This window comes from Sabethes cyaneus, chromosome 2 (genome assembly GCF_943734655.1).
Source record: "Sabethes cyaneus chromosome 2, idSabCyanKW18_F2, whole genome shotgun sequence".
NCBI lineage: Eukaryota > Metazoa > Arthropoda > Insecta > Diptera > Culicidae > Sabethes > Sabethes cyaneus.
In genome coordinates, this window is record NC_071354.1 from 101,792,036 (window position 1) to 101,818,334 (window position 26,299).

Genomic DNA, 26,299 nt, shown 5'->3' on the forward strand with positions numbered 1-26,299 from the left:
GAGGTCAGAGAACCATTGTGGCAATCATTTTTTCCACCTTTATACAGTCAGTAGCAACATTTGGCATCGTTTACGGGAGAGTGCAACGAACACAGAAGTTTTATTCATGATCAAAACCTGTAGTAGACGTCAGTTATTGCCACGTGGATGTGCGATTTTTACTACAGAAATAACACTATCTAGGCCGTTGTAGTTACACTATTAGACCAATTTAAAAAAAACTGGAATTTATTTATAACTGGTTTCTAAAGCTATTATACCATAAATGATCAACTACTGATCAAATCTGATTGCTAGAAATGTCAACGGAAGGTTAATAAGAAATAAATTGTATTCGACGAAACAAATGGGATATCACAAAATTTACGAATGATTTAAATATAGCTAAATAGTTGTGATTGGCAAGCAAATTGTAATGCGTGAAACCCAAAATGTTTTGGTAGAACACACGCATAATAATCATTATTTACAACACCTATTAGTATTTTTTTGTCAAATTTGCGTAACCTTCAATTATACAAATCGCTGCCCCTTAGAATTGTGCTCTTGGTAGTTCATAAATTATCGAAATACCGTTGCAAATACGCTAGAAAAAAAAACAATACTTATGCCGCCACTTTGTGTGACTATGGAAATGCAAATAGTCGCCACCCCACCACGCTCATTCAGGTGATTCGCGACACTTTTAAAACCTCATGACAAATGAGGGTGGGAGGTGAAATCGTTAGTGGAAAACAGTTTCATGACATGCCTTCCGACGACTTCCAACTTTATATACATAACTCGCTGGTTGCAGCTGGTTTGTTGTAAATATTTTCTCCTTATCGTTCACGACGAGCGAGTGACGTAAATTTATGGAAAATATATACATGGAGCCACCTTTTGACGACTTCCACGGCCGTTTCCGCCCGGTTCGTGTAATTGTATGCTCCATTCGACCCGGTTGTTGTTTGTAAATAATACCCCGTAACTATTTTAATTCAATTATTGTTTCGTTTTATTCCCATGGCAGTTTTTTTCTGTCCTCTAACTGCCTACTACTACTACTACTAACTACCACACCACGTTCAGTAAATGATCGTTGGGCGCGCATGATAAAAGTCAATGTCAATATTCAACGTGAAATATACGCGACTCATGTGACTCATCGTTTCAATCTTCCATCCGTCTGTTTCATTTGTTTTCGCAGGTGATGCATCATGTTTTTTTATATATCTGTAATCTATAATTGGCAATGTACATCGTGTGGAATTTTGTTTTGTCACGGGTTTTTTACTGCTTATTCATTATTGAGCATTTACGGTTAAAATTCAATCAAAATTAGATAAATTATTATGCAAGTCAATCATTCACAGCAGAGATTGTTTTATCGGTTATAAAATTGGAAACCCTTTTATCGAGAACGAACAGAAATAAAAATATCGCTATTATTTTTATTGGGATTTAAAGAATGGATGAGAAAAAAATACAACAATCCGTATGAACAGTTACTTAATGTTTACTAATTTGTACATTTTATTTTATTGTATTTACAGATCTGTTGATACGGTGCAAGTTTATAACAAGGGAGGCCCTCCGCAGTCCCAAACTGCTTCCCGATCGGCAGCTAGTCCTCTTTCACCTCCAAGACCTGGACCAGGAGCAGGTGCGGCGAACTACCCACCGTTCGCAGGGGCACCGGCGCGTGAAGCACCGCTCAGATATGTGCAAAACAACTCGTACTATCGGGAAAATCCCTATACCCGTGTATCGCAAGTAGGACTCGATTATAACACAACATACATCAATCATTAAACAATCTAATTGTATTTATTTTCACATTTGTTTTAGGTACCACAGATGCCAGAATACCATCGGCAGGTACCGGTTGTTTCGGTATCTAGTAGTATACCTGCACCCATTAGTATAGCAAATTCCATGGAGCCAGTACAACAACAATCAACCCGACCCCGAATATCCCTGTTACCCCACAATCCCGATTATCTGCAGCAGCGATCTATGCAGCAGCAGCAACAATCGGACACCGGCCCGCCTGCATTTAAAAAAATTCGCTTAAACGAAAACAGTCAGCCTGCGCAATCCCTCCTGAATGTTGATACACGTGATCCACCGGCGTCGTCCGGTGCGTATCATCCCCAGGTGGAGGCGATCTCACCAACGCTGCCAAGTGATCCGACTGAGGAGCTGCGGGCCACCAAGGATGATCTGCTGCAGCAGATAGCTAAGGTGGACATAGAGATCGACAAGGCGGAGAAGACTATCGCTATGCTGAAGAAAAAGCAGGAAACGCTCGAAGAGGCTTCAGCGAAACCAGCCGTCGAGGAGAGTGCCGCCGAGACGCAGCCCAAGCACCGTAACTTGGCACAACAGATCTATGCCGATAATCGAAAACGAGCGGCAACGACACATGCTGTGTTAAGCGCACTTGGCACTGCCACCGATCTGCCACTGTACAATCAGCCGTCCGATGCGGAAATCTGTCGAGAAATTCAGGAACGCCACAAAACGTTCAAACAGCATTTGCTGCTGCATTTCAAGAGGATCAAATCCGAACGGGCGGCTAAACAGATCGAACTGACTGAAAGATATGCGCAGTTATCGCAAGACTGGTCTAAACGTGTAGATAAGATGGAAGCTAGTGCAAAGCGGAAAGCGAAGGATGCGAAAAACCGCGAGTTTTTCGAGAAGGTGTTCCCCGAGCTTCGAAAGCAGAGGGAGGATAAAGAGCGATTTAATCGTGTAGGTTCTAGGATAAAATCCGAAGCCGATCTTGAAGAGATCATGGATGGTCTTCAGGAGCAGGTGCGTAATATCGATTGCTGATTCGACAAGAAAAAAAAACATGTTTTAACTTTATCTAAATTTCAGGCGATGGAGGATAAAAAAATGCGTTCATATGCTGTGATTCCACCTTTAATGTTAGACTCCAGACAAAGAAGGCTAGTGTTTAATAATGAAAATGGAGCGCTAATAGATATGGAAACAGAATTCAAGGTAAATTGAGCCTAGTAGTAAATCTAATTTAGGTTATTTGGTGCAGACAGAACATCATCACTCAAGTAGTTTCAAAGAGCTGGTTCTCACAAATAGTTTTGCTTTTGAGTAATATACTTTTGTGGTTGTTTTACATATAACCAGTTATATCGGTTATTGAATGTACTCGAATGGAAATTGGTCGATCAACCTTTTGTTTTATTAAATTATTTTTTCTTGCATTGTTGCAACTCCCTGGAAATTACTTTTAAAAGTTGACACCAAAGTTAAAGGCGATTTATCAGCATGTTAAACCTGTCGTTTTTTCGAATCTTGGCTGGGAGAGGCTGTTAGAGTCTGTTAGAGTCAGTGGGGTCGTAGCACTAGCCCCGCAATTGTTCTGTACTCTAATTGCTGGCTGCAAAATCTGCTGAGCAAAAACAGAAACTTAAGAGTTGAAAACGAAATATAGCACCTAGGTTTTGCTTTGCTGCAAAAATATTTTAAACATTTTTCATAAATTGGAGTTCCGGCTTTTCTTTAAAATTTGCCGCCACTGTGGAAAACTTCATGAGTAGCTTTTACCAAACAATATTTGTATCAATTTGCTGAGAAAATTGGCTTACATTTTCATTCAAAAATTTTTGGCGTCGAAATTTTAAAAGTCCATAAACTATGCACGTGTATAAAATGTCGTACAAAATGTCGACTCAAACCTGTATGATTATTTTGAAAAAATGCCGAAGTCCCAATTGTATAAACAAACGAATGCTTAAAATATGTAACGTTGGTTATTCACGTTGTAATCGGCATGTTTGAATGAAATATTGTAGAATTGCTGTTTTTTCCGTTACGTAGCTGATAATATAAAAAACTGATGATAAGCTTAAAGACGTATATACACTGCGTAGTGAAAATAGAAACAGGTTCTTTTTTAACTTGTACTGATTACAGCTGCTAATCAGCGAAGGTATTTGTATACCAGAATGGGTCATACAAGTTGATTGGCATGTTGTAACCCATGTTGCATACTTAAACAAGCAGAATGGCCTGTAACGGGATGCAACTGAGGAATAGGCATAAAACAAACTAGTGTTTTCAAAGTTTGAATAATGCCGACTAGCTCATTAACAAAAAAAAAAATATTGTTACTGTCTACAGTAGCTGAATTGCTAATTCGGGCATCCTGCAGTTTCACTTCGCTTCTGTATAGCTCATTTGTATTCTCCAAAGGTTTCGATATGCATCAAGCTGAGTTATATATAAAATGCACAGGATTTACAGTCTGCAAGCAGCAAGTTTGATGAAGTAAGTAAGGTTAACATGAAATCATAAGTGTATTTCGAAGCTAATGAAAAGTTCGATTGCATAAGATTCATGCGACGACTGAATGTTGAATTATACACGTGCTACACGGGCGAGTTTTCTTCGATGAAGTCATTTTTCATAAAATTTGCAAACTTTCCAAAATATGGCGTAAATGCAACGAACTGTTTTCTAATTTCAGGAACGATTAAATTTGAATGTGTGGACTGCTGGCGAAAAAGAGATTTTTCGAGAAAAATTCTTGCAGCATCCGAAAAATTTCGGCATGATTGCAGCCAGTTTAGATCGAAAAAGTGCGCAGGTATGTGTTCAGAAAATGTCCATTCAACAATCCAATAATAATCTGTATTCGTCCATTTTTGTTTTAAAATTCAGGACTGTGTGCGATATTACTACCTCAGTAAAAAGGCGGAAAACTATAAACAGTTGTTACGAAAGTCTAGGCAGCGGACGAGAAGTTCGAGAAATATACAGAAATCCAATCAAAATCAGACACAGTGCATAGTAGATGCATTAACAACTGGTGTTACAACAAGGTATGGCTAGAAAAATATATTATAATTTCATTCAACTTATGTAGGTTTTTTGTTTCCAAATTCTCTTCCAGACTACAACGTGAACAACAACAAAAGACTGTAGGCCGTGATCGTGCCGCGAATTCAACAAATAGTTCAATAGGAAATAGTTCGGCATCTAATGTCACAACAAATTCATCTTCAAATAATACTATTAACAATAACAGTAGCAGTAATAATAGTAGCAGTAGTGCAAGTAGTATTAGCGCGAGTACGTCTATATCTAGTGCAGCATCAACGTCAACGACGATAGCTACCGCAAACTCTGTAGCGACTGCACCAGTATCCAGTACGGCATCTCCTCCGCCTGTAACGACTACGTCAACAACTGCGACTAGCATTAGTAGTAGTACCAGCACTGTTATTAGCAACAGCAGTAGTACAAGCAGTAGTATCACCAATGCAAACAGCAGTGTTGCCAATAGCAGTCCCGCGGCACCGAGCGGCGAGACGCCAGAAAATGTTGTCAAGGATGAGACCTGCAAAGAAAAACAGCTGCCTAGTTCTGACTCCCCTGCAACGTCACTGTCAGCTTCTGCTAATACTTCTACTACTACTGCGACTACTACTAGTCCAACGTCGGATGATAGTACTACTATGTTGACAACTACTCCGACGACTGCCACTGCGTCCACAAATTCGCCTCTAGCAACTGTATGTTCACCGCGAAGTTCTACGCCCTCATCTGTGTTAACGGCATCTGTCACGTCGTCGTCTTCACCAGCACCATCAGCAGCAACCAGCGCATCAACAGTGCCGCTAAGTTGTAGCACTGCACAGACAACACTGTCTACGTCATCGAACGCCGCAACACCATTGTCACTTTCATCCAGTATCATCAGCAGTAGCAGTACCTTAGCCACGGGAGTCGGTGTTTCCGTATCTAGCAGCAACAGCATCGGTAGTGTTATAAACAGTAACAGCAGCAGTAACAACAATAACAACAACGGTATCTTGTCGGGAGTGACTACTGTGGAAACGTCCTTTGTACCTAATATTAGTTCTAGTATTTCTACGATTCCGTTGAATGGTGTGAAAACGGAAGTACTGAATTCGACTACGGCAACGGTAACAACGACGGTTACATCACTGAACAACAGCTACTGTACTAGTAACAACGTCGTCAATGCCAGTGTAAATAGTGTAAATTCTTCGATGGCTAGTTCCGTGTCAGTCAGTAGTGGAATGGCTATGACTCACAGTGGATCGGTACCAGTGACGCTTGCGGCGGCTGCACCGGGTAAAATAAACCTTTCCACAGCGATGTCTCCCAGCTACCAGCCGCAAGTGCATTTACAACCACTGCAAGCGCATCCGAATGCTGTCATGTTTAAAGGCACAACCGCCCTGCCGAATATGACCGGGGCATCGTCCATGGACATTATCATCAAGGACATCACGTTGGGTTCGGTCGTGGCCAGTGTGGTTAATAGCAAATTGGGTGTGAAGGATAACTTGCTCAAGGAAGATTTGGAGCCAAGGTAACTTTTTTGGCGGGTGGAGTTGATTGCTGGACAGTTATTACATAAGATCTATCTATTTTCTATTTACAGTGAATCGAAGAAGCGACGAATAGAAATGGATGGAGTCAAAGATGACGGAGTCGCCCAGGATGGTAAAGGTAAATATTTATTTATTGCCCTTGAATTAAACTTTGTCTGCAGACCATTAAATGGAAAAGTTAGGTTTCTCTTTGATATTCAGTAAACAGCCCAATGGTCGTCCTTAACCCATTATGACCCGGTCTCCATTGAAATTACGTATTAAATTTCATACACTAGGACATAATGGGATAAACATTCTAAAAAATGTTTTTCATCCAGAAAGTACCAATGGTTCTGATGGTAATTTTATAGAAAACCCCATTGAGCAAGTAGAATAAATAAACCTTTTAAAACTGATCAAAAGCTGTAAGCCATCCGTGGACAATCGGCCAGAGCGGATTTTGTTTATTTATAATGCGTCACATCGTCAAGAGTATTGTACATTGGCAGCTTCATATATCGTCATATGCTTCTTGAACGTAGTTTTTTTGCGACGAGCAATATAGGCTCGATTCCTTACTTGAATACGCCACTCAAGCTCGTTACCTATGTCTTTATCCGTGGTCACCAGCGATCCCAAATATACTAACTCATCTGCCTCTAGTTCGTCGCCGTCAACAATTACCGTCCGTGGGATGCGTGCGTTCATTTTGTTTAAGCATCTATCTTTCACGTATTTGGTCTTTGAAGCATTGATTTGTAGCCCTTCTAGCTCCTGCTTTCAATTTACCGTAGATTACCTCCACCATCGTAAAGTTTCTGGCTATAATATCAAAGTTATTTGCAAATCCTGCAGGCTGGCTATTAATAATGAAAATGGTGGATCTTGTTTCGATTCTATAAATCTGGATCAAGAGCTCTCTGGATCATTTGGATCTAAATCAAGAGTGTTGCTCTTATCAGTGGCGTCAGTTTGTCCGGAAGTCTGTTTTCGTCCATTACCTGCCATTGCTGTCTCGATCAACTGTATCATATGCTACTTTAAAATCAACCATCATGTTATGCATGGGCACGTTGTATTCTCGACATTTTTGCAAGATGGTGAAAATGGTTAATTCCCTCTTCAACATTGTGTTATCGGTGGCAGCCGGCGTAAGTGGAACCGGAAGGGTACTTATTAGGCGGCGCTTAATAGTGTTTTCAGCGTTATATCACGAAAGCTGCAGTAGTTCAGCCGGTCACCCTTTTTGTAGATAAGGAGACAAGCAACTCCTTCCACACACTCCTCCTATAGTTTTTGCTCTTCCCTGATATTGGAAATAACCCAATGTAGAACCGTTGTCAGCGTTTCTCGACTGTGTGTGTAAATCTCTGCTAGCGGCTAGCAAAACCGGTCCTTAATAAAAGCGTTTTTGTTAGTGTTTAGTAATCTGCTTTCTCGTTTAATCGCTTGGAGCCCAGGTGTTGAGACTCTGTCAGCTTCCTGTTGTTCTTAATCGTAGTTATTCTAGTTCTTTAGGATCCTGTCCTCCTTCTGGCGCTTTTCCTCCCCAGGATCATGATGAGCTGATCAGCATGATCAGCAGGTTCCGTGCTCGTTGACATTTGGCAATGATATTGATGCTATTGATGCTATTGATTGGCTATTACGCAATTATTCGACATGTTCCTAAACGCACACTTTCATCTGTCAAACATGCACCTTGGCAGACAACAGAGTTGCGTCGCTTGAAGACATCGAAAAGAGCAGCACTTAGAAGACTCTCAAAAAAGGTGGTCTATTGCTGCAATACACAGCAGATAAAAAATGCGCACAAGCGTACGAGCCAACGCTGTTACGCGGATTACTTGCGTAATATACATAATAAACTGAAAACAGCGCCACACTCGTTTTAAAGATACTGCAACGAGCAAAGGAAAGAATTCGGTCTACCTTCAGCAGTGAAGTTCAGAGACAAAACAGGAACAAATGCAGATGAAAATTGTAAGCTTTTCTACGAGCAGTTTTCCAGTGTATTTTCGTGTGAGCTTTTCGTTATCAGCTGATCAAATCTCCTTGGTTGCAAATAATGTTCTTTTTTTGGGCTTTCGTTGAATGTTATCAATGTGAGTAATGCCATGATCCATCGTTGGAGCGGATGCGCTATCCGCTAATCTTCTCAAGAAATGTACCACAAGTTTGCTTGCTTTTGTTTTGTCATCTGTACAATCGGCATTTTTCCGACGTTATGGCAAACGGCATTTGCATTTCCGGTTCATAAGAAAAGTGATAAAAAGGACATTGATAATTATTGAGGTATCGCCGCTTTGTGTGCAACATCCAAGCTATTCGAAAAAGTAATTTTGGGACCAATGTTCTAACATTGTAAGCAATTCATCGACGATTCTCAACATGCATTCATGCCACGTCGATCAACCACGACAAATCTTCTTTTATTTACTACTTATGTTACGAAGACCATGTCGAGACGTTGCCAAACGGATACAATATATATATACCGACCGCCCTGCTGCTTTTGATGAGTTAAATCATGAAATTGCGATATTCCACAAGACTTTAACAATGTAAACTCTTAGCTACGTGGACCCAGGCTTTCCTTTGCTAATGATCTTAAGATCTATCTCGAAGCTAAAAAAGTAGAAGACGCCATTTTCCTGCAACAGCAATTGGAGAGCTTTTCCAAATTTACTTTCTTATGTGTCCATGTCCGCCGGTCCGGCAAAACAAAGGAATAAAATCAAAGATTTCCACTGTTGACGGTTACCCGTTATGGCTTTTACCTGGCGCCAGGACAGGTTCTTGTCTACAGCCTGGATGCCGTTGACTAAGCTGCGTCGCCATGAGCTTCGGGGTCTGCCACTTCTACGCTGTCCTTGCGGATTCCAGTCGAGTGCTTCTCTGCAGATCTCGTTCGCTCTTTTCCTTAAGGTGTGACCGATCCACTTCCACCTACGTTCACGAATTTCTGCTGTTATCGGTCGTTGATGACATCGACGATGGAGTTCCTCAGCGGATATCCAGTTGTCAGGCCACCAGGCACGGATGATATATCGCAGGCACCGGTTAATAAATACCTGCAGCTTTAGCGTTGTCTTCGCGGAGATGCATCATACAGGCATACAGCAGTACGGATTTAACGTTTGAATTGAAAAGTCAGGTTTTCGTATGTAGAGTGATCTGTTTTGAGCGCCAAATGTTTCGCAGACCTGCAAAGGCATCCCTGGCCTTCCTGATTCGTGTGGCTATATCAGTCTTGGTACCACCATCGGGCGTAGTCTGGCTACCAAAATATTGAAAGGCGTCTACTTGCACAACTTGTTGTCCCGCTACTGTAAAGTCGGTGGGATTTCATCAGTGTTCACTACCATAGACTTAGTTTTTGCTACATTGATTGGCAGACCTGCTGCCTGAGAGCTCTCGGAGAGGTCATCTAACTTGCTCTGCATATCGTTTCGGAGTTACGCGAGCAAGACAATAGGCCGTATGAATAAAACGGTTTGCTTTGCTTTTCCCGTGGAATTCTTATGAGAGCGTTTGCTACAACTTTTTTATTCATTCGGCCTAATGTCGTCGGCTAGGTCGAGCTCATTTAGCTGATCCATCGTTAGAGGATTCCAGGGCAATCATCGATTTGGTTGACTGTCAATTGCTTCAACTAATATCTCAGCCATAACGATGAGAAACAGAAGCGGCGATAAAATGCAGCCTTATCTCACGCCAGCAGTAACCCTTATAGGGTCGGACAAGACGCCGTTGTGTAAAATCTTGCACGAGAACGCCTCGTACTGAAGCTTGATGAGATGGACTAGCTTATTTGACAGTCCTCTACGCCAAAGTGCGCCCCAGATATTTTCGTGGTTGAGACTGCTGAACGCCTTTTCGAAGTCAACGAACTCTAGCAGAAAAGAGTCCTAGAATTCGTTTTCTAAATGGTGTAACGAAAATAGAATGGTGCTCAACATCAGCAAGTGTTCAGTTGTGTCATTCTCCAGGAAAAACGGCCAATCCTTTTCAACTATCATCTAGGTTCTAGGCGGTGAGCTGATTACACGAGAGTACTGCATCATAGACCTGGGAGTCCTCCTTGACTCACAGCTCACCTACAAGCATCACATCAACTACATCGTTGCTAAGGCATCCCGCAGTCTTGGCGTAATCATGAGAGCTGCGAAAAGCTTCATTGCTTGAAGAATTTGTACTACACGCTTGTCCGTTTGACGCTGGAATATTGCTCGGCAGTCTGGAATCTTCATTATCTCAACGGCGTTGATCGGTTAAAGAAAATACAATGCAAATTCATTCGATTCGCCCTCCGTCGCCCTCTGCCATGGAACAAGCCGCTCGCAATACTTGAAGCTGATATCCTGATGGTGAGGGCCGATTGTCCATGGCTTATTAGTCTACGGGCTGAACCACGACCTCTTCGTAGCAGAATGTTCCTCCAAGTACCGTTTCGAAGGATGCAGCATACGGGGCCATCATCGGCTTACAACGAGTTTTTAGCCAAGTGTCAGCTGGGTCTCACCTAACTCGTAATTTTTCGGACGTTAGACTAAATTACCATTAGCACAACGTTATGTCTGTTAGTATAAACAAATGAATAAACCAATCATTTCGTACACTGCGGAGTTTTCTAACCGGTGGCCTCTCAAAAAAGGCCGATCGTTTTCCGGCCCCCACCACCTTCGAGCGATGATTCAACGGAAGAAAGTGACTCTTCAGTATTCGCGCGTAATTCTCGGCGGATTGCAGGGTGTCTGATCATTGTCCGCACCCCATAGCAAGCGAATGTTGGTGATGTTCGAGAAACATTGGCCATCTATGAGAATGTGGTAAATGGTAAATGTGGTGCCATTGAACGTTGGTCTATTGATTTCCAGGTAACTTTGTGATCTTTGGGAGGAACAAAGGTATTGGAAGTTGTGAAGTTTATACCACCATCGATAGCTGTTATCGTTCGTGTCGGAATGCAGGCTAATGGGCCCTATCTCGGGTATATACATCACTTCCATGTCGACGTGGGTGTTCATATTCCTGATGACGATCTTGTTGTCGCGTGGTACTCAACTTCAACCCATGTACAACAGCTAATAGGTATAGCGTAAAAAAAGCTAATAGGTATAGCGCAAGCAAGTTATTTTATATTGCCAAGAATGACTGTTTTTGCTACGTCGACAAAGGCTCACTCCCGTACTATAGTTTGTCGTTCGTCTGATCTCTGGTCTGGTCGGATCAAACTGATTTGTAAAAGACGTACAGCGGAGCAAACTAGATAGATTAAAAAAATGGTATATAGAAAACAAAATTGCCTCTATTATTCATTCTTACTAACTGTTCCTCTATTTTTATGCAGTTTAATGTTTATTTTATTCATGCTGATAATTCACGTTATTTCTTACTAGCGTATTTTGCGTTTAGTTTAGTCATTCGGAGGATGAATTCAAGAACAAGAACACCAGATAGTGCAGAACCGGAGCTAGAGTTTTATTTAGTTTTGATATGTAGTCGATACAACAATATGTGATAAAATTTTGATTCAACGCATTACCCTGTTCTTGTGGAATGTTTCTCCCAGCCAGTGGCTACTGTTGAGTACAGTTTAAAGCATTTCCTCGTCGATATGGCACATTTTTCTATGCTTGTGTACAAAGTAATAACTGGGGAATTTGCTCCCGCATGTTTTGCACGGATAGTACTGAACGTTCATATCCAGTGGTTTAACTTCACGTTTAGCGTTGCCGCTGCCACAGTGCAGCATTGGTTTTCGGTGTCTTGTCGGGTGAGCTCCCTTATCACTGATACCATCATCCGGCGGTGCCAATATGCTGTTGCTGCTACTGTTGCCACTACCGCCTGGTTCCATGCTAAGTGGAATCAGATGACGCTTTGCATGCTTTTGATAGCAGTATTGCGATTTGAATGTGTGCTTGCAATACACGCAGTTGTACATTTCACCACCGGATGCTGTCACACCAGTAGCACCAACGCCGCTAATTGCTCCCTGGGATTGGTTGTTGTCCTGGCTGTTTTCGTCCTTGCTACTGCCGCAACTATAGCTTTCATTCGCTGTTTGATGCTGCTTCCGCTCGTTGATGTTCCGCACCATCTATTGGAAATCAAGAAAAACAGATCAGGATTGAAACTTTCTGCTGCTTGCATTGGGTGATCTTACCTGTTGATGAAAAGATGAACTCATGTAGCGCGAATGTCCTTTCGGTTCATCCGATATGCAGACAATGTTGTTCGTACTGTTAGTACCATAACTGTCGTTGAGAACCCGACGGAAACGGACCGGACCGTCGCAGCTGGCGATGTCAATGATTACACCTTTATCGGTGCCATTAGCGTCCTTTACTACTGTCGTTACTACGGATTCAGATTTGGATGAATTACGTTTTACTGATTTTGATTGTCGTTTTTGATTTGATTCTTTTGAATTACTTTTCGATTCCTCTGTCTCGGAACGCAGTAGGGGTTTTTCGTTGTTAGTTGTAACTGTTGTTTCCGATGATGACGGAGCTAGCGTATTCCCCGGAGGAGGCGTCGAATTTTCAACATTTTCAACTATTGCTGCTGTTGGCTGACTGACTGTTAGCAAGCTTTTGAATGGCGTATGAGTACTCGGTAGTGATATGTGAGACGTTGGTGGTGCTATAAAATTAAGCCCAATTCCGGTTGCCTTGCTAGCGATAGGCCGTACCACCTTACTGCCACTGCTGCAGGTTTCCGATTCCGGTTTAACTTTTGATAGACTGTGGCTGTTAGTTCCGGCACTGCCGGACATACTGCCCAATGCGCCGAAATAGTTTTCCGTTTGTTGAGTAGCGGAGAGAAAAGCACGACACAGTTCCAACGCTCGAGGCATATGCAAAATGTGCGTAGCAAGCAAAACGCCGAAAATATTTTCTATGTTCAAATCTAGAAATCCAGTGTACATGTAGGTGAGAAGCGGGGTGAACTGATCTGTTGTCACATTGGGAACGTATATTGGAATAGTGTCAGTGCCGGTCGCCGATGACCTGTCGGAACGAAGAGCGGCTCGCAAGTAACCACTGTGAGCAGAAACTAGTGCACTGTGAGCGGCATAGCGGGTGAAAGGAGGTGGACCGACCTCTATGATTGTATCCGGCGGCAGGGTTGTTGTCGGTGGTGGCGCTAACCAATTGGTGAACATTTTTTACGTTCGCTTGACGGTTTTAGTAAATTTTTACTAGTGTACACCTTCACAAATCCCTGCACAGGTGATGTTCTTTATTGTTGAATAATCCAACTTTTGCGACTTTTTTTTCTATTTATATTGCTAATTTGATTTTATCCCAGTGTTTTTTTCCTGCAGAGCTACACTGCCATCCAGGGACAAGCATTACACTTGCATGACCATATGTGCGACACGGCCAATTGTTCATGGTAACAAAATTTCGGTTTGCAAATATAAACCATGAATACCGCGATTTGGTTTTTTGCTTGTTTGAATTCCCCGAGGCCACCAAAATCGAAACCGAGCCACAATTGTTTGCTGGTTGGGCAGCTTAATTGAATTAAATTTCATTGCCTCACTGCACTGGTTCCATCCACTGCCTATTTCTCACTGACCAATCAATAACGTTTATGTTTTATTTTTTGCACTACTCAAAACTAATACACAATGGTGCAGTATAATGCTACTTTTCAATCAATTGCAACTAGTTTTCCATCGATGAAAATTAATCCGTTTAAAATCCATTCCACTGTACGACCTGTCAGGTGCTGTAAATGATGACTTATCTATTATCCATCATAATCTAATTATTTGACACTAATCCGATTAGGTTTTGACCGGTCCATATACTAGGATCCAGGAATAGTTAAACTATAATTCTCGATGTTCTAAATCTGCTTTTTAATTATGACATTCCCGAACCACCTGAGCACCGACAGTCCGCTATGTAGTTAAATACTTCGATATCAGCAGCAGTTGACCGAAACCGTGTGAATCGTGTAACGACATCTACGCAAATGAACGAGATCATATTTCATATCTCACTGGTTAGTTGGTTCGCATTTCTGCAGAGTTTTCCAGGCGGCACGCGCGCGTGGGGAAAAACGACGACTGTCGTTACGATCCGTCCCGTTTTCCCGCGCTGCAGTAGTCCCTACAGACAGAGCTCGTATCCTTTTTTATTCAAAGAGAGGCTTCCTCAAACTGCTCTCGAGAGCTCGCTCACCGGAGAAAGCACTTATGTTTCGCTTGTTTATCTTTTTTGCTGCTACTGTGCGAGTGGTTGGCGGTTTGGATTTATTCTCGCTTTCAAAAATGGAATCAATTGAATCGTTGATTGATTCAAGTCTGTGATGAATGGTACGACCGCAACGGTATTGAAAGGTAATTTGCGAATGGAGAGATGGCCGAGAGATTTGATGCAATCGGGGATAATTAACGTGCAGCAAAGAAAGAGCAGATTTGATTATGCGGCTTTTTAAACGAGAGGATATTTGCAAGAGAATGTATGCGTTTATTTGAGCTGATCGAATAAAAGCTTATTTCGGTTCAAATTACATTATCACGATTTTGTAGAAAAGTAAATAATTAGAAATGTTGGAAAAAAGGATAAATCAAAATTAATACAATTAGCCTTAATTAATCGCAAACAGACGGATGATCCGGTCTAAATCGCCTTTGGCAGGGTAAAGGAAATCCTTCCACCGATAGTAAGGGGTTCCTGTTAGGCTGCGTTCTATGATTTATCGTCGGTTAAAATTATTAATATATATTTAACTACATTCATATATGTCCCTACGATAAAACTGAACCTTGTCGTGGTGTAGGGCTTTTTAACTAATCAGTAAATGAACAGCGGTCACGTTTACTTCTGAATGTGGGTATATATCAAAATACTTTTGTGATTTCAAGTGGGACTCGGGGTAAAAATTTACCAAATGTGATTGTTGCGTTGTTCAGAAAGTGCTTTTATTCCGTTTAAGAATAAGGCCAGTATGGGGATCTCTGACAATGGATGAAGTTTTCTGGGATTCATCCTTATTTATCACAACTGTCACAAATATCTCCGAAAAATGTCGGATTGATTGAGTTGGTCGGGGGCTTAGGGTTAGTAGGGGGATGTAAGCGGGATACCAGATCCGATTGGATGCCGAAGGACCACTCTGTAATGATTACGGGTAATAGCACTTCTTAGGTAGCAGATGGGAAAATTAGGTCAATTCGTGTCGCGTGTTCGAGTTTCGGCTAGGCGGTGCTGCTAGATAGAGTAGGATTTCTGCACTGGCCCCGTGGCTGTCCTGAGCTCTGATGGCCGTCCGCTGGCTCTGTCGATGGGAAGGGGTCGAGTCTTAAAGAGACGTTTAAGCCCAGAGCTTTACAGCGCTTTGGTCTCGAGGGTTGGAAGGCGGGCGAGTATCTATATTTTGAAGCTTCTGTCGACTACCGCGAACGTCCAGCTTGTGCTGCGCTCAATTTACTTTGTATCGTGGGAATGCACTGTGAATACTAAGGGGATGAAAGATTAAATTTGCCCTGATAAGTTGATAACCACTAATGCTCCGAAATTTGTTTTACCTATTGGTTCATTTGTGGTTGTTTGTGTTGGAAAACTGAAAGCGGGCGCGCGATTGAAGACCGGTGTCAGGCGGGGCTGACGAATTCTCCACTTCTTCACTATACCACATATTGCAACTCGAGTGGTACAAAAAGTCCAAAGCACATTTACAAATTCGATCTATTATTTTTCTTCTCATCATCATCATTATCATCATCATCGTCATCATCATCATTATATTCAAAATATGACATTGCGGCCTTTGGCAGAGAGATCTTAGAGTCAGTTCGTGGAGTCCGCGCAGGGCCGAAACGCCTCCGCCTGTGGGTATAGGCGTGACGGCTATGCTTGGGGCTCTACCTGTGTTTTAGTGGGCGCCAGTGCCTGTCTCGTCAGGTAGAACTGATGTTTGAGGTCTCCCTGACACTTTGTTGACAACACAAAAGGGCTCAGCGCAGAGTTTTATACGCTATTAAGCGACCAGTTGGATAACCCGAAAAAAAAGGAAATATTTAACTACATTCATATATGTATTTTTAGTGTGATTTTCATAGATTGTCACAAACATATTTTTTTAAATCGAATTAGAGCAGTTCTTACTTTTGTATAAATCAATTTAAAGATTGCTGCAGATAAACCTTTTGAAAGGTTATTCATTTTAATCTCTTTATTAAATTGAATACTGAATACTGTCCATAAACTGCATTTCCACAACGCTGATGGATTGGCGGCTTCTGAAAGTTTAATCTACTTTCTTTCGATGCTGCAATCGTTAAATTACACTGCAGAAAAAAACTGATATTTGGCGCTTCTTCTAACAGCATACAGCTGGGTTGGCTCTTGCTGTATCAAGAATTCCTCTCCACCGTACTCGGACTTGAGCTATTCGTCGCCAATACGTTGAGCGTCTCGACACACGCAAGTCGGCTTCAACCTGAAATCCATTATTCCTGGTTTAAAGAGCACGGAGTTTACTGCATAGTCGTTCGGCATCCTTGCGACATGGCCGGCCCACCGTAGTTTCCCAACTTTCACCAGGTATTGGTATACTATGGCAATCTCCAAGTAGTGGCTGCAATTCGTGATCTGCGAAACTGTTTCTTACAATATATTTAACTTTCGATGCATTGATTTGTAACCCAATCCTTCTAGCCTCCTTTTTTACCCTGGTGTAGATTGCCTTCGCTGTTCCAAGGTTTCTAGTAATGATGTCGAGGTCATCTGCGAAAACAAGAAGTTGGCTACTCTTGCTGAGGATCATTACTTTCTTTTCGATGCACACTCGTCGGATCACCCATTCAATTGCGATGTTGAATAACCTATAGGACAGTCCATCCGCTGGCCACAACCCTCTGCGTGTTTCGCAAGAACTTGAGAGTGCCCCCGAAACCCGCATGTAACACATTATTCGCTCCAGTCGCGTCATTTTGTCCGGAAACCCGTACTCGTGTACGCCAAAGTTGTTCGCGCTCGACTGTATCGTGTGCTGCCTTAAAATCCACGAAAATATAACAATGCAACGTTACAAAATCTGGGAAAGAATCTTGTAGGTGGCGTTGATCTGTGTAATACCGCGGTAATTACGGCAATTTGTGTAGGGTTCGACAGAAAGTTGGTTTTTTCCGACTATTATTCTTCAACTGATCGATTTCTTGTCGAATCTGTTCGAGCATGCTGTTATCGTTTGTAGGCATTCCTAGATTAACTTCCGTTCCGTCTACTTCTGTTATATCATCATTGAGATGCGCATCGAAGAACTGCTTCCACTTATCGACCACCTTGCGTTCGTTTGCGACCAGGCTTCCCTCGTCCCTAAACGTATCAAGTTTTGGAGTGTATCCTTTACCAGATTGGTTCACCTTCTTTTATAACTTACCGGCTAATGCCCGGAATAGTTGTTCTAGCTCTTCACCATCTCTATCCTCCTTCTGGCGCTTTTTCCTCCTCAGGATCGTAGTCATGTGATTCCGCACTCATCGATACTTGGCCAAATTCTCCCTCGTGGCAATGCTTAGATAGTTTTTCCAAACTCCTTATTCCTCTCTATCGCTTTCCCCCGGTGTTCTCCGTCAACCCAATCATTTCGTGCGTTCGAGGTTTGTTCACCTAGGCCTCATTGACGGTCGAGCGTATCCTGCTCCATCCGCCTTCAAGAATCGAAGCATCTAACACCTTTATGGTCAAAACCCCAAGCATTCGTCGATCAGCTTCCTTACGCGTCTATAATTCATGTTCGTAAATGACCACCGGGAGGAGCGCCAGTTTTGTGCGAATTTACCCGAAAGAAAGAAAGCCCGATTCACTACTGCAATCGTCGTTTTATACACTACTTCATATCGTTCTCCATCCAGCTCCACCTCGGTACACACCATTTGGACTCCCAAGTTCCCTGCTGGCAACCAGGGATGGTTCGATCACTTTGACTCAATTTTGATTCATTTGACAGTACCGTCTTAACGGGGCCGAATATGACAAAGTTATATATGGGACATTTGTAGAACAGGTTTTTATCTACAATTTTGCTGAATGAAATTTTGCTATATCTTTTGTAGTTACGGCGCTACAATGCTAGTATCTTATTAGTGACTAAATGAACGTTCATTTAGTCACTGATGAGTTACTAGCGTTGTAGCACCGTAACTACAAAAGATATAGCAAAATTTCATTCAGCAAAATTGTAGATAAAAACCTGTTCTACAAATGTCCCATATATAACTTTGTCATATTCAGAAAAATTGTAGATTAGAACTAGTTCTACACATTTTCCATACATAACATTGTCATATTTGGCTCGTCTGAGACGGTACTGTCAAATGAATCAAAATTGAGTCAAAGTAATCAAACCATCCCTGCTGGCAACCATGACTTTGTTTTGGCGGTGTTAATGGTTAATCCATATCTCGCCTCTTCCCAATTAAAAGAATCAAAGGTCTCTTCCACTGCTTGTAAGCTTGTTAAAATATTTATTTATTTACATGCTGGTCTTCGACTATGTCGAACAGACAGTTCTTAATATAGATGTGATGATATTCCCGTTTCTTTCCACGTTTGCTCTATGACTTCGTATTTCAGCCTCCAAGGCAACGTTGAATAGCAGGTTAGAGAGTGCATCCCCTTGCTTGCATCCAACGTCACGAATTTTGATCCATCTCTAGCGTTGCACGAATCAGATTAACTAGTTTCGTCGGAAAACTATTTTTCACCATTATCTGCCACAGCGCATTTCGTTTGACTGAATCTAACGCCAGCTTAAAATCCACAAACAAATGATGAGTCTGCAAGTCCCTACTAATTATATTGTTGTTTGGTTTGATATTTGAATTGATATTTAGTAGATCAACTTCCTGTTTTGGCTTAACCTTCAATAATGTGAGGCATATAATTAATTTTTTATAACGTTAGTTTTTTACAATCGCTGGAAAGGACAATAGGAGAGAATAATGAAACAAAGGTTTTTATAGTACCTCAGGGGAGGCAAGCGGAAAGTTAGATGAGGGTTTCCTGTAACTCTTACAAGAGCAATAATTAGTATAAATAACATGATTTTTTTAATGTTATGCTTATGTTATGCTAACATTCCGACGGCGGACTTTGATCAGCAACACTTCCTGCGTAGAAAATTGACTTTTTCATATTTTTTTTTATCATTTTGAACCAACATACTTACAGACTACTAAATTAAAAAAAAACTTATTCGTGCCCCTTGTTTTGAAAAGTTTGTTTTAATATTTGTGGCATTTTTTTAGTCCAAACTTAGTAACACCCTTCGTATCCGTCGCTGTTTTCGTGAAGAAAAAAGTACGACACTGGCTGCAGCCGAACAAAGCGGAGGCAAACAAACAGAGGTAGGAAATAGAGGAAAAACCCTACTCTCACCGGTGGTACCGTCTGAAGAAGCTGGTACATGCACCGCGGGGGAAAGTTAGACCGCGGCAAATCGTGCTCGGTCGAAAATGGTTCAAGATCTGTTGCAGGCTCTCTCCATCGTTAACCAAAACCGCGAGGCGGGCTTTCGATTGAATGTTCAGTTGTGTACATTTGTGTTCTGTGATTTAGATAAACACAGAAAAAGAGAGCTCTGCCGAAATCGGCAAAACCAGGGGGGACCGTCAAGGGAGCACCGAAAAAATCGAATTACGTTGAAAGTATTTGTTTTGCAATTTAATTCATCATTTTTTCCCGTGGATTGCTGGGTATGGTGTATACGAAAAGTACAGAATTCTCTTTTTGCTGTCTGCTGTAAACCGCAAATTCAGTTCGTTTTCTAATGTGAAGATGGCACTCGTAAACAAACAGCCAATGTTAACTGATTCATACAGTTATAAAATTGAGAATGGTTACAAAAACATAAAAGCTTGTAATTTTTCCAATACAAACAGATTGTGATTTAACTGTTGAGAGTGCAATAATGCAAAATGGTTTTGCAATTTGAATCAATGTTTGTCGTTTTTGATGATGTGGGCAACGTACTGAATTTCCAGCATCATAAAATTTGCTATGTCATTCTACCCACTCCCTCACTGCTCCCGTTCTACTTTATGTACCCGTAAGCAGCACTGGCAGCAGCACCTGGGAAATAAATCAAAATCCGTGGAGAAATTTGCGCAGATTCGTTTAATGGTTTGCAAACAAAAGGCGAGCTGAAAGCGGGAAAAATATGGAAAATTGAGCGAGACAAAAAGAGCTGACGACAGTCGGAAAAGAGTCTTTCAAGATATACGGCTGTGCACAAATATTTGATGGTTGTTCTGACTCTTTTCCTGTCTTCCCATAGGGAAACTGTTATCTCCGATTAAGCTGCTTACCGAAAGGTTGTAAGAACTAGCTATGTTTTCTGTTTTAAGTAACATATATGTGCAGACAAAACTATTAACATTTTATGTTTTGGATTTTTGCGATAAAACCGAACGTTTTTAATCATGTACATATGTCAAGTCTTTGAGCACGATCGACATGGTCCAAATTTATTTCGTTGAGTAATTAATGTTTGCTTTTAATTAAAATTCAATTTTTATTTATTAAGGGAAAACCCGCGCGCTGCGTTTGTAGTGATTTTTCAACCCCTTGATGCTCTATGAACGAGCGCGTGTTATCCTTTTTATATGCTTTGTTTGCCTCCGGGTTCACTGTAAATAAATCCAATTGAAATGGAACATATTTTCCACTGGTTTGTTTTGTTGTAGGTACATTATTAGTGGCTATGGTCTACAATTGCGTTACAAGGACAGCTCTGAGCCGGTCGATCTAAATCGGTATCGTGATGTCGTGTCATTTAATAAGGATACATATTACCTTTCTCCTGTAGCCCATTCCAACCTTCATCACTGAAAATGTGACTGACACTTGCGTTGAAATGTTGTTTACCCCAAATAAATCAGTGCTTCGCTCTGGCTGCTTTCGGGACAAGGAAGGCAATCCACAAATTGAATCATAAAATATCACATTGCAAACAAATCAATGTGCCACCTGTCACTGAACTGGACAAATTGATTAACACGTACCTATGGATGGTAGGTACATCACGAAGTACATCAATTGGCCTGATCAGACTCCTGCCCTCGTGCTTGGTTAACATACGAGTGTCCCCGCCTGCCTTCGCAACGGGAATTGTTTGCCGAGAGAGAATATGATGAATATTTTACAGGAAATTGACTTTTGTGCCTGGGACAAAGTTTATCTGATCGGTACGACGAAATGGTTCACTGCAGTGTATGCAATTTTCGGCATCTTTCCACATTCCCCATGCGTGCAGTACCAGCACCAGCAGCAGCAGCAGCAGCGTGTGCATTGTACACACTAAAAAGTATAATATGCACCGTATGCTTTTTCCCTTGCGCGCTTTTTCTGGGCAGCGAATTCGGAATGACCGGAAAATATGACTCCGCGACCTCGCCTCGTTCCACTTTGGCTTCATTGTATCCATTAAATTTACGTGCAATTCAATCACACAAATCCATTTTAACCTTTTTTCTGCGTACAAGTAAAATCTACAAATTAGTGTAATTGCATTAAATTTTCATATATTCAAATATCAGAGAAAACTGCGCAGAGTTTGTCTTGCCTGCCTGGTGGGGCTGCTCTCGGTTGGTGTTGCATACAAGGTTTCGTTTTTTTGGTTGAGTTCGGGAACTCGGGTAAATTCAGCGACCAAGGGAAGACAACTGTGCGCGAACCGGCTCGCCTCTCTCGGCAGACTTGTCGCATTTGTATCCCCGGTGACCGTGCGGACGATGTTTTTGATTTACTTTTTGCTCTGCTCGTTCCACCGCACCGTCTCTCTCGCTGTCGCTCCTTGATTGGCCCCTCGTTGTAATAATCCTTAAGCTCGAACGGTGATTGTAAAAATGCTTCCAGTTGCCGGACCGAAAGGAAGATCCTCAGAGATTTTGACACGCTCGATTTCGCCAGCCGTGCAATCCAATTCGCAAAGCCACTCTGGGGAGATAAACGATGTGGATTGTGTAACAACGGGTACGGCACGGTTCGACATAGCGGAAGATCAAAAGCGAGATTTCAGACAGAGCCCAGTATTTTGATTGGCCATAGAGGAAGAGGACAAACGATTTGTGTTGTTGAGGTAACACATTTCTATCGTGATTGAAATTGGTACGTCGAACCATTTTGTCGGTTCGTAAATGGCGCCAATCAAGGAATTCAATTAAAAGTTTCGTTAAATACTATCCGATGTGTGTGCTGGATCAAATTTATTAGGAAAAATGTGATTTTTAACATGATTGTAAATTGGATTTTTTCTGTAATATGATTTTAGAAAATTAGGGCTTAGTCCACTTCGTTTTTAAATGGTATTATAACGTATGAAATCATCATATCGAAACGGGGATTCCTATCTTGACATGAAGCAGCCACATCTAATCAAATTACAATTTCCATCGTATCGCAATCGGAATCAGTAATTTTACGTAGTTATTGTCAGGTGGGCGCAAACCAGGCTAATTAATTCACAACGACGCTGCCTGCTGTTGTCTGTGAGCAACAATGAAAATTATAATTACTTAATGTTCATGCACATGAATTCTTTCGGCAGGCAGGTGCAGGAAGCCGGTCGTTTAATTTCATTATAGTTCAACTAAGTTTCTACGGACTCTCCGTGAAAAACCGTGAGTCCTTTGCATTCCGTATTTCATAGCCTTCCTTCCATACCTACGTTCCTGTGCCTCTTGCGGTAATTATGTGGAAATGATAGCAGTCTAACGCAGGCGCTGCGTCTGAGAACGATTTTTGTGCAATTTTCTGAATGATTGGTTATGAAACGGTTAACAAATTCAACTTTTTTAACTTGCGCTACTGAACAAAAAAAATGTAAAAAAAGCACCTCGGGATTTGAGATACAATTATGGAGTACCAAAACAATTTAGAGTGATTCAAATTCGATAAAAGTTCACGCCAAGGTAGGCGCTTGGCCGTACCACGTTCATACTGTACATTCGGAAAAGCCAATCTTCATTTATTATTTATTGTTTGACGATCGCTCGGAATTATTATGATTATATTTAAATAATACATTAAAATTTACCATTCTGCATCGTCGTTTTGCGTCAGAAGAAATACTTTGACTATTGTTGAAACTGTTCAGTTTCTATAATTGTATATAATGTCTAAAAATTCAGCTTTGATAAATTTGGAAATCGTAAAACTAAAAACATAAACCTTTCAGGCACAACGAATCAACAGATTAAAACATATTGGACAATCATCTCAATCATTTCAGACCAAAAAATTGTAGAGCTTTTCTTTTCTTTTACAAACTCTTTCAACAAAGTTGCTTCAAATAATTCCGCTTGTTTGCGCTCTGAAACGGAAACTTCTTTCTTCATCAAAACAATGTTGGTACTAAACATAAATTCACTTTTTGAAAATAAGCTTCTGATATAGATCGATTGGCTACGGGTTGATTTTGGGCAAAACTTTTCCTGCAGCATCATCGATGTAAAATGCATTGAAATGAAAATAAATAATGAATGTGTTAGCCTCGAGTTTTATTGAGTTATCATCATTATCAGTGCGGTTTCGAAATCAACACAAACAAATTGTGCAAATCCGTACGGGATATAGCGACGACGAGGAGGAGGCTGCTCATTCTAATGCGCAGAATACGGATGTGCAACAATGCAACGTCCGGTCGGAAACCTCGAACAATTGATGATAATGCAATTTTCGGCTCCGAAAAACGGTGGTGGTTTCAATTTTGTTTATTGAGTGAGGGAAAGCGAATCGGCAACATCGTCATTGACATCAGCAACAGTACAGCAACGGCTCTGGCAGCAGCATATATTCGGTTTCATACCATTCGGTTCGACGTCTGCATCCTATTGTAGTTGTAAATATTCTGAACACGTCCGGATGCACCTCGCGTCCGGATTTGTGTAGCACTTGGCACTGGTAAATTTTTCCGGTGTGTACTCTTTGTTGAGGTGGAGCAATTGCGCTAACGCCGATATTACTAATTCTGGATATTGAAGATTAGAAATTGGGCTCGAAGAGTTTTCGGCAAAGATTCAAATGGTGATTTTGCTCCATAATGTTTGATTTTTATCCCTGATATAGTTAATTTTCGGTTGAAAAGCTTTCTGTTTTAGTTGTCCCACCTTGTTTGGATATCGTCTCAACATAAATGCTTATGTAATTTGAATCTATCATCTGAAAATTCTATTTTGCTGTAATTTTTGGCGTACGGCCAGTTGGGCTCGATGTACGATACGATAGGATATCGTATAAGAAAACAGAAGGTGAAGTTCGAATATAGCATCTGGGCGTTGCTTTACTTTTGCGTGCCATAGGATTATCCTTCTTAAACTCAGTCATCTCTAATTATAGTTGGTCCTGGTGAGTCCTCATTACGTTCCTCGAGACAGCTATTAACTATAAGGGTGACTTACACTGCTAAGAGGCATCATCGGGATAATCAAAAATTGTGAATGATGAGGAACCTAAGAATTAAACCATACCAAGTCACTTCACATCAAATGATCTTTATCGTACTAAGATTTGAATCTGTCACCCACGAGCTCCTGGCCTAACCTCTGTTGCCGAATTCCTATCCAGCGCTAATTTTTAGACCTCTGCTTGGGTTTACGTATTTGTAGTACATCTTTATTGCAATGGCAACAAGCTATGCAGTTCTTGCCAAAATGTATTTGGACCATGATGGGTCTTACTGAACTGTAAAATGTTGGTTTTCTTGCCACAGGAACCGATCCGTTGCCAAATCATGCAACTAAATCTGCTAAAAAAACTTGTTTCCTGTTTGTAATCGAAATTCGCATCCATCGCGCTTTGTCAGCACCTGGTCGTACAACTTACATGCACGAATTTTGGTTATTTGCTCGGTAAGCTCAGTATACCAGTCAACATTCAGTTTTTTCTCCAAATAAATCTGAGATATTGGGATTAGCCTCCGAAGTTATCGATCAAGGGTTTCACTCCGGCGCTTGGTTTGCACTTTGTGCACGAGCAGTTGTGAGAATTTTCTTGCATTTTTTGATAACTTACGCCACATTATCCTCGGGATATTCCAACAGTTTTGTCTGCTCCCGAGTTGACGATGATTGATTTTGTAGTTGACTGTGTAAATCATTTTTATTTTATCCTCTTGGATGATAAATATTTCGAAAGCACATTAGTTTTAGACTACCAAAAATATAAACCAAGCAGAACTGTTTACAAACAACATTTACAATCACCAAAATAAATTACCCCATTTCTAAACGATTTAAGCTTTATTTATTTAAATTCAATATTCAACTACACTGAAGTCGCTTTTTGCGCGGTTTTTACGCGTTTTTTTACGCGACTATTTTTACGCAAATTTCGGAATTTACGCGGTTTTTTTACGCGAATTTTGGAATTTACGCGATCTTCGGAATTTACGCGGTTTTTTACGCGATTTTCGGAATTTAAGCGGTTTTGATTTACGCGGGACGTATCTTTCGCGGAATTGGAATTATTGTACGCTTTTGCATCTAATCGTAAGTTACGGCGATGGGCTGGGCCCACGGCCGACGAAAGAGTAGCCAAAACTTTTTTCAGCAGAGAACCAGGCAGAAGCCGCCGATGGATGTGTGCTGCCTAGAACAATGCACGTTCAGCTGAAGTTTGTGTGGATTTGTGAACAGCAACCCAGGACCGACAGTACTGGAAGACCATAATTCGTACGACGTAGAATCGATAACGTACTGTCGCCACTAAAGTCCAGCCTTCGCCAGCCGAGTCATTCTTGTTTTGCAATCAAGAGTGGGGTAGAGGGCTCCCAGCCTGCTTCTGGACTCCATATACGAATTGTGCCGAAAAGTTTCGCCAAATTTCAAATGTAAATGATACAATAATTCTAGCCGGTGGCAATAAGTAGCCCAATTTGACGCGGAGATTTTCGCAGCATGGCTATTATAT

General features: G+C 41.3%; 2 protein-coding genes across 5 annotated transcripts in view; one reads left to right on the forward strand and one right to left on the reverse strand.

Annotated features, from left to right (window-relative positions):
• LOC128738148 (uncharacterized) overlaps window positions 1-26,299 on the forward strand; it is a 106,248-nt gene that overhangs the window by 67,247 nt on the left and 12,702 nt on the right. For all 4 annotated transcript variants that reach the window (XM_053833038.1, XM_053833040.1, XM_053833039.1 and 1 more), the window contains 7 exons: window positions 1,536-1,755; window positions 1,831-2,802; window positions 2,869-2,994; window positions 4,481-4,600; window positions 4,675-4,835; window positions 4,907-6,355; window positions 6,428-6,495. In XM_053833038.1, the coding sequence (XP_053689013.1) occupies window positions 1,536-1,755; window positions 1,831-2,802; window positions 2,869-2,994; window positions 4,481-4,600; window positions 4,675-4,835; window positions 4,907-6,355; window positions 6,428-6,495 (3,116 nt within the window). The remainder of the gene's footprint in view (window positions 1-1,535; window positions 1,756-1,830; window positions 2,803-2,868; window positions 2,995-4,480; window positions 4,601-4,674; window positions 4,836-4,906; window positions 6,356-6,427; window positions 6,496-26,299) is intronic.
• On the reverse strand, window positions 11,959-13,533 carry LOC128738150 (uncharacterized). Its single transcript, XM_053833042.1, has 2 exons — window positions 12,532-13,533; window positions 11,959-12,465 (listed from the first exon to the last, which is right to left on the reverse strand). The coding sequence occupies exons 1-2, from the start codon at window positions 13,531-13,533 to the stop codon at window positions 11,959-11,961; spliced, it is 1,509 nt and encodes a 502-aa protein (XP_053689017.1).

What these genes read in the sequence shown, in the direction of transcription:
- LOC128738150 (XM_053833042.1), bottom strand. Translation starts at nt 13,533, where the DNA reads ATGTTCACCAATTGGTTAGCGCCACCACCGACAACAACCCTGCCGCCG. An exon ending in GTTCATCTTTTCATCAACAG is followed by an intron (nt 12,466 to 12,531) that starts GTAAGATCACCC and finishes GATTTCCAATAG; the next exon opens with ATGGTGCGGAACATCAACGA.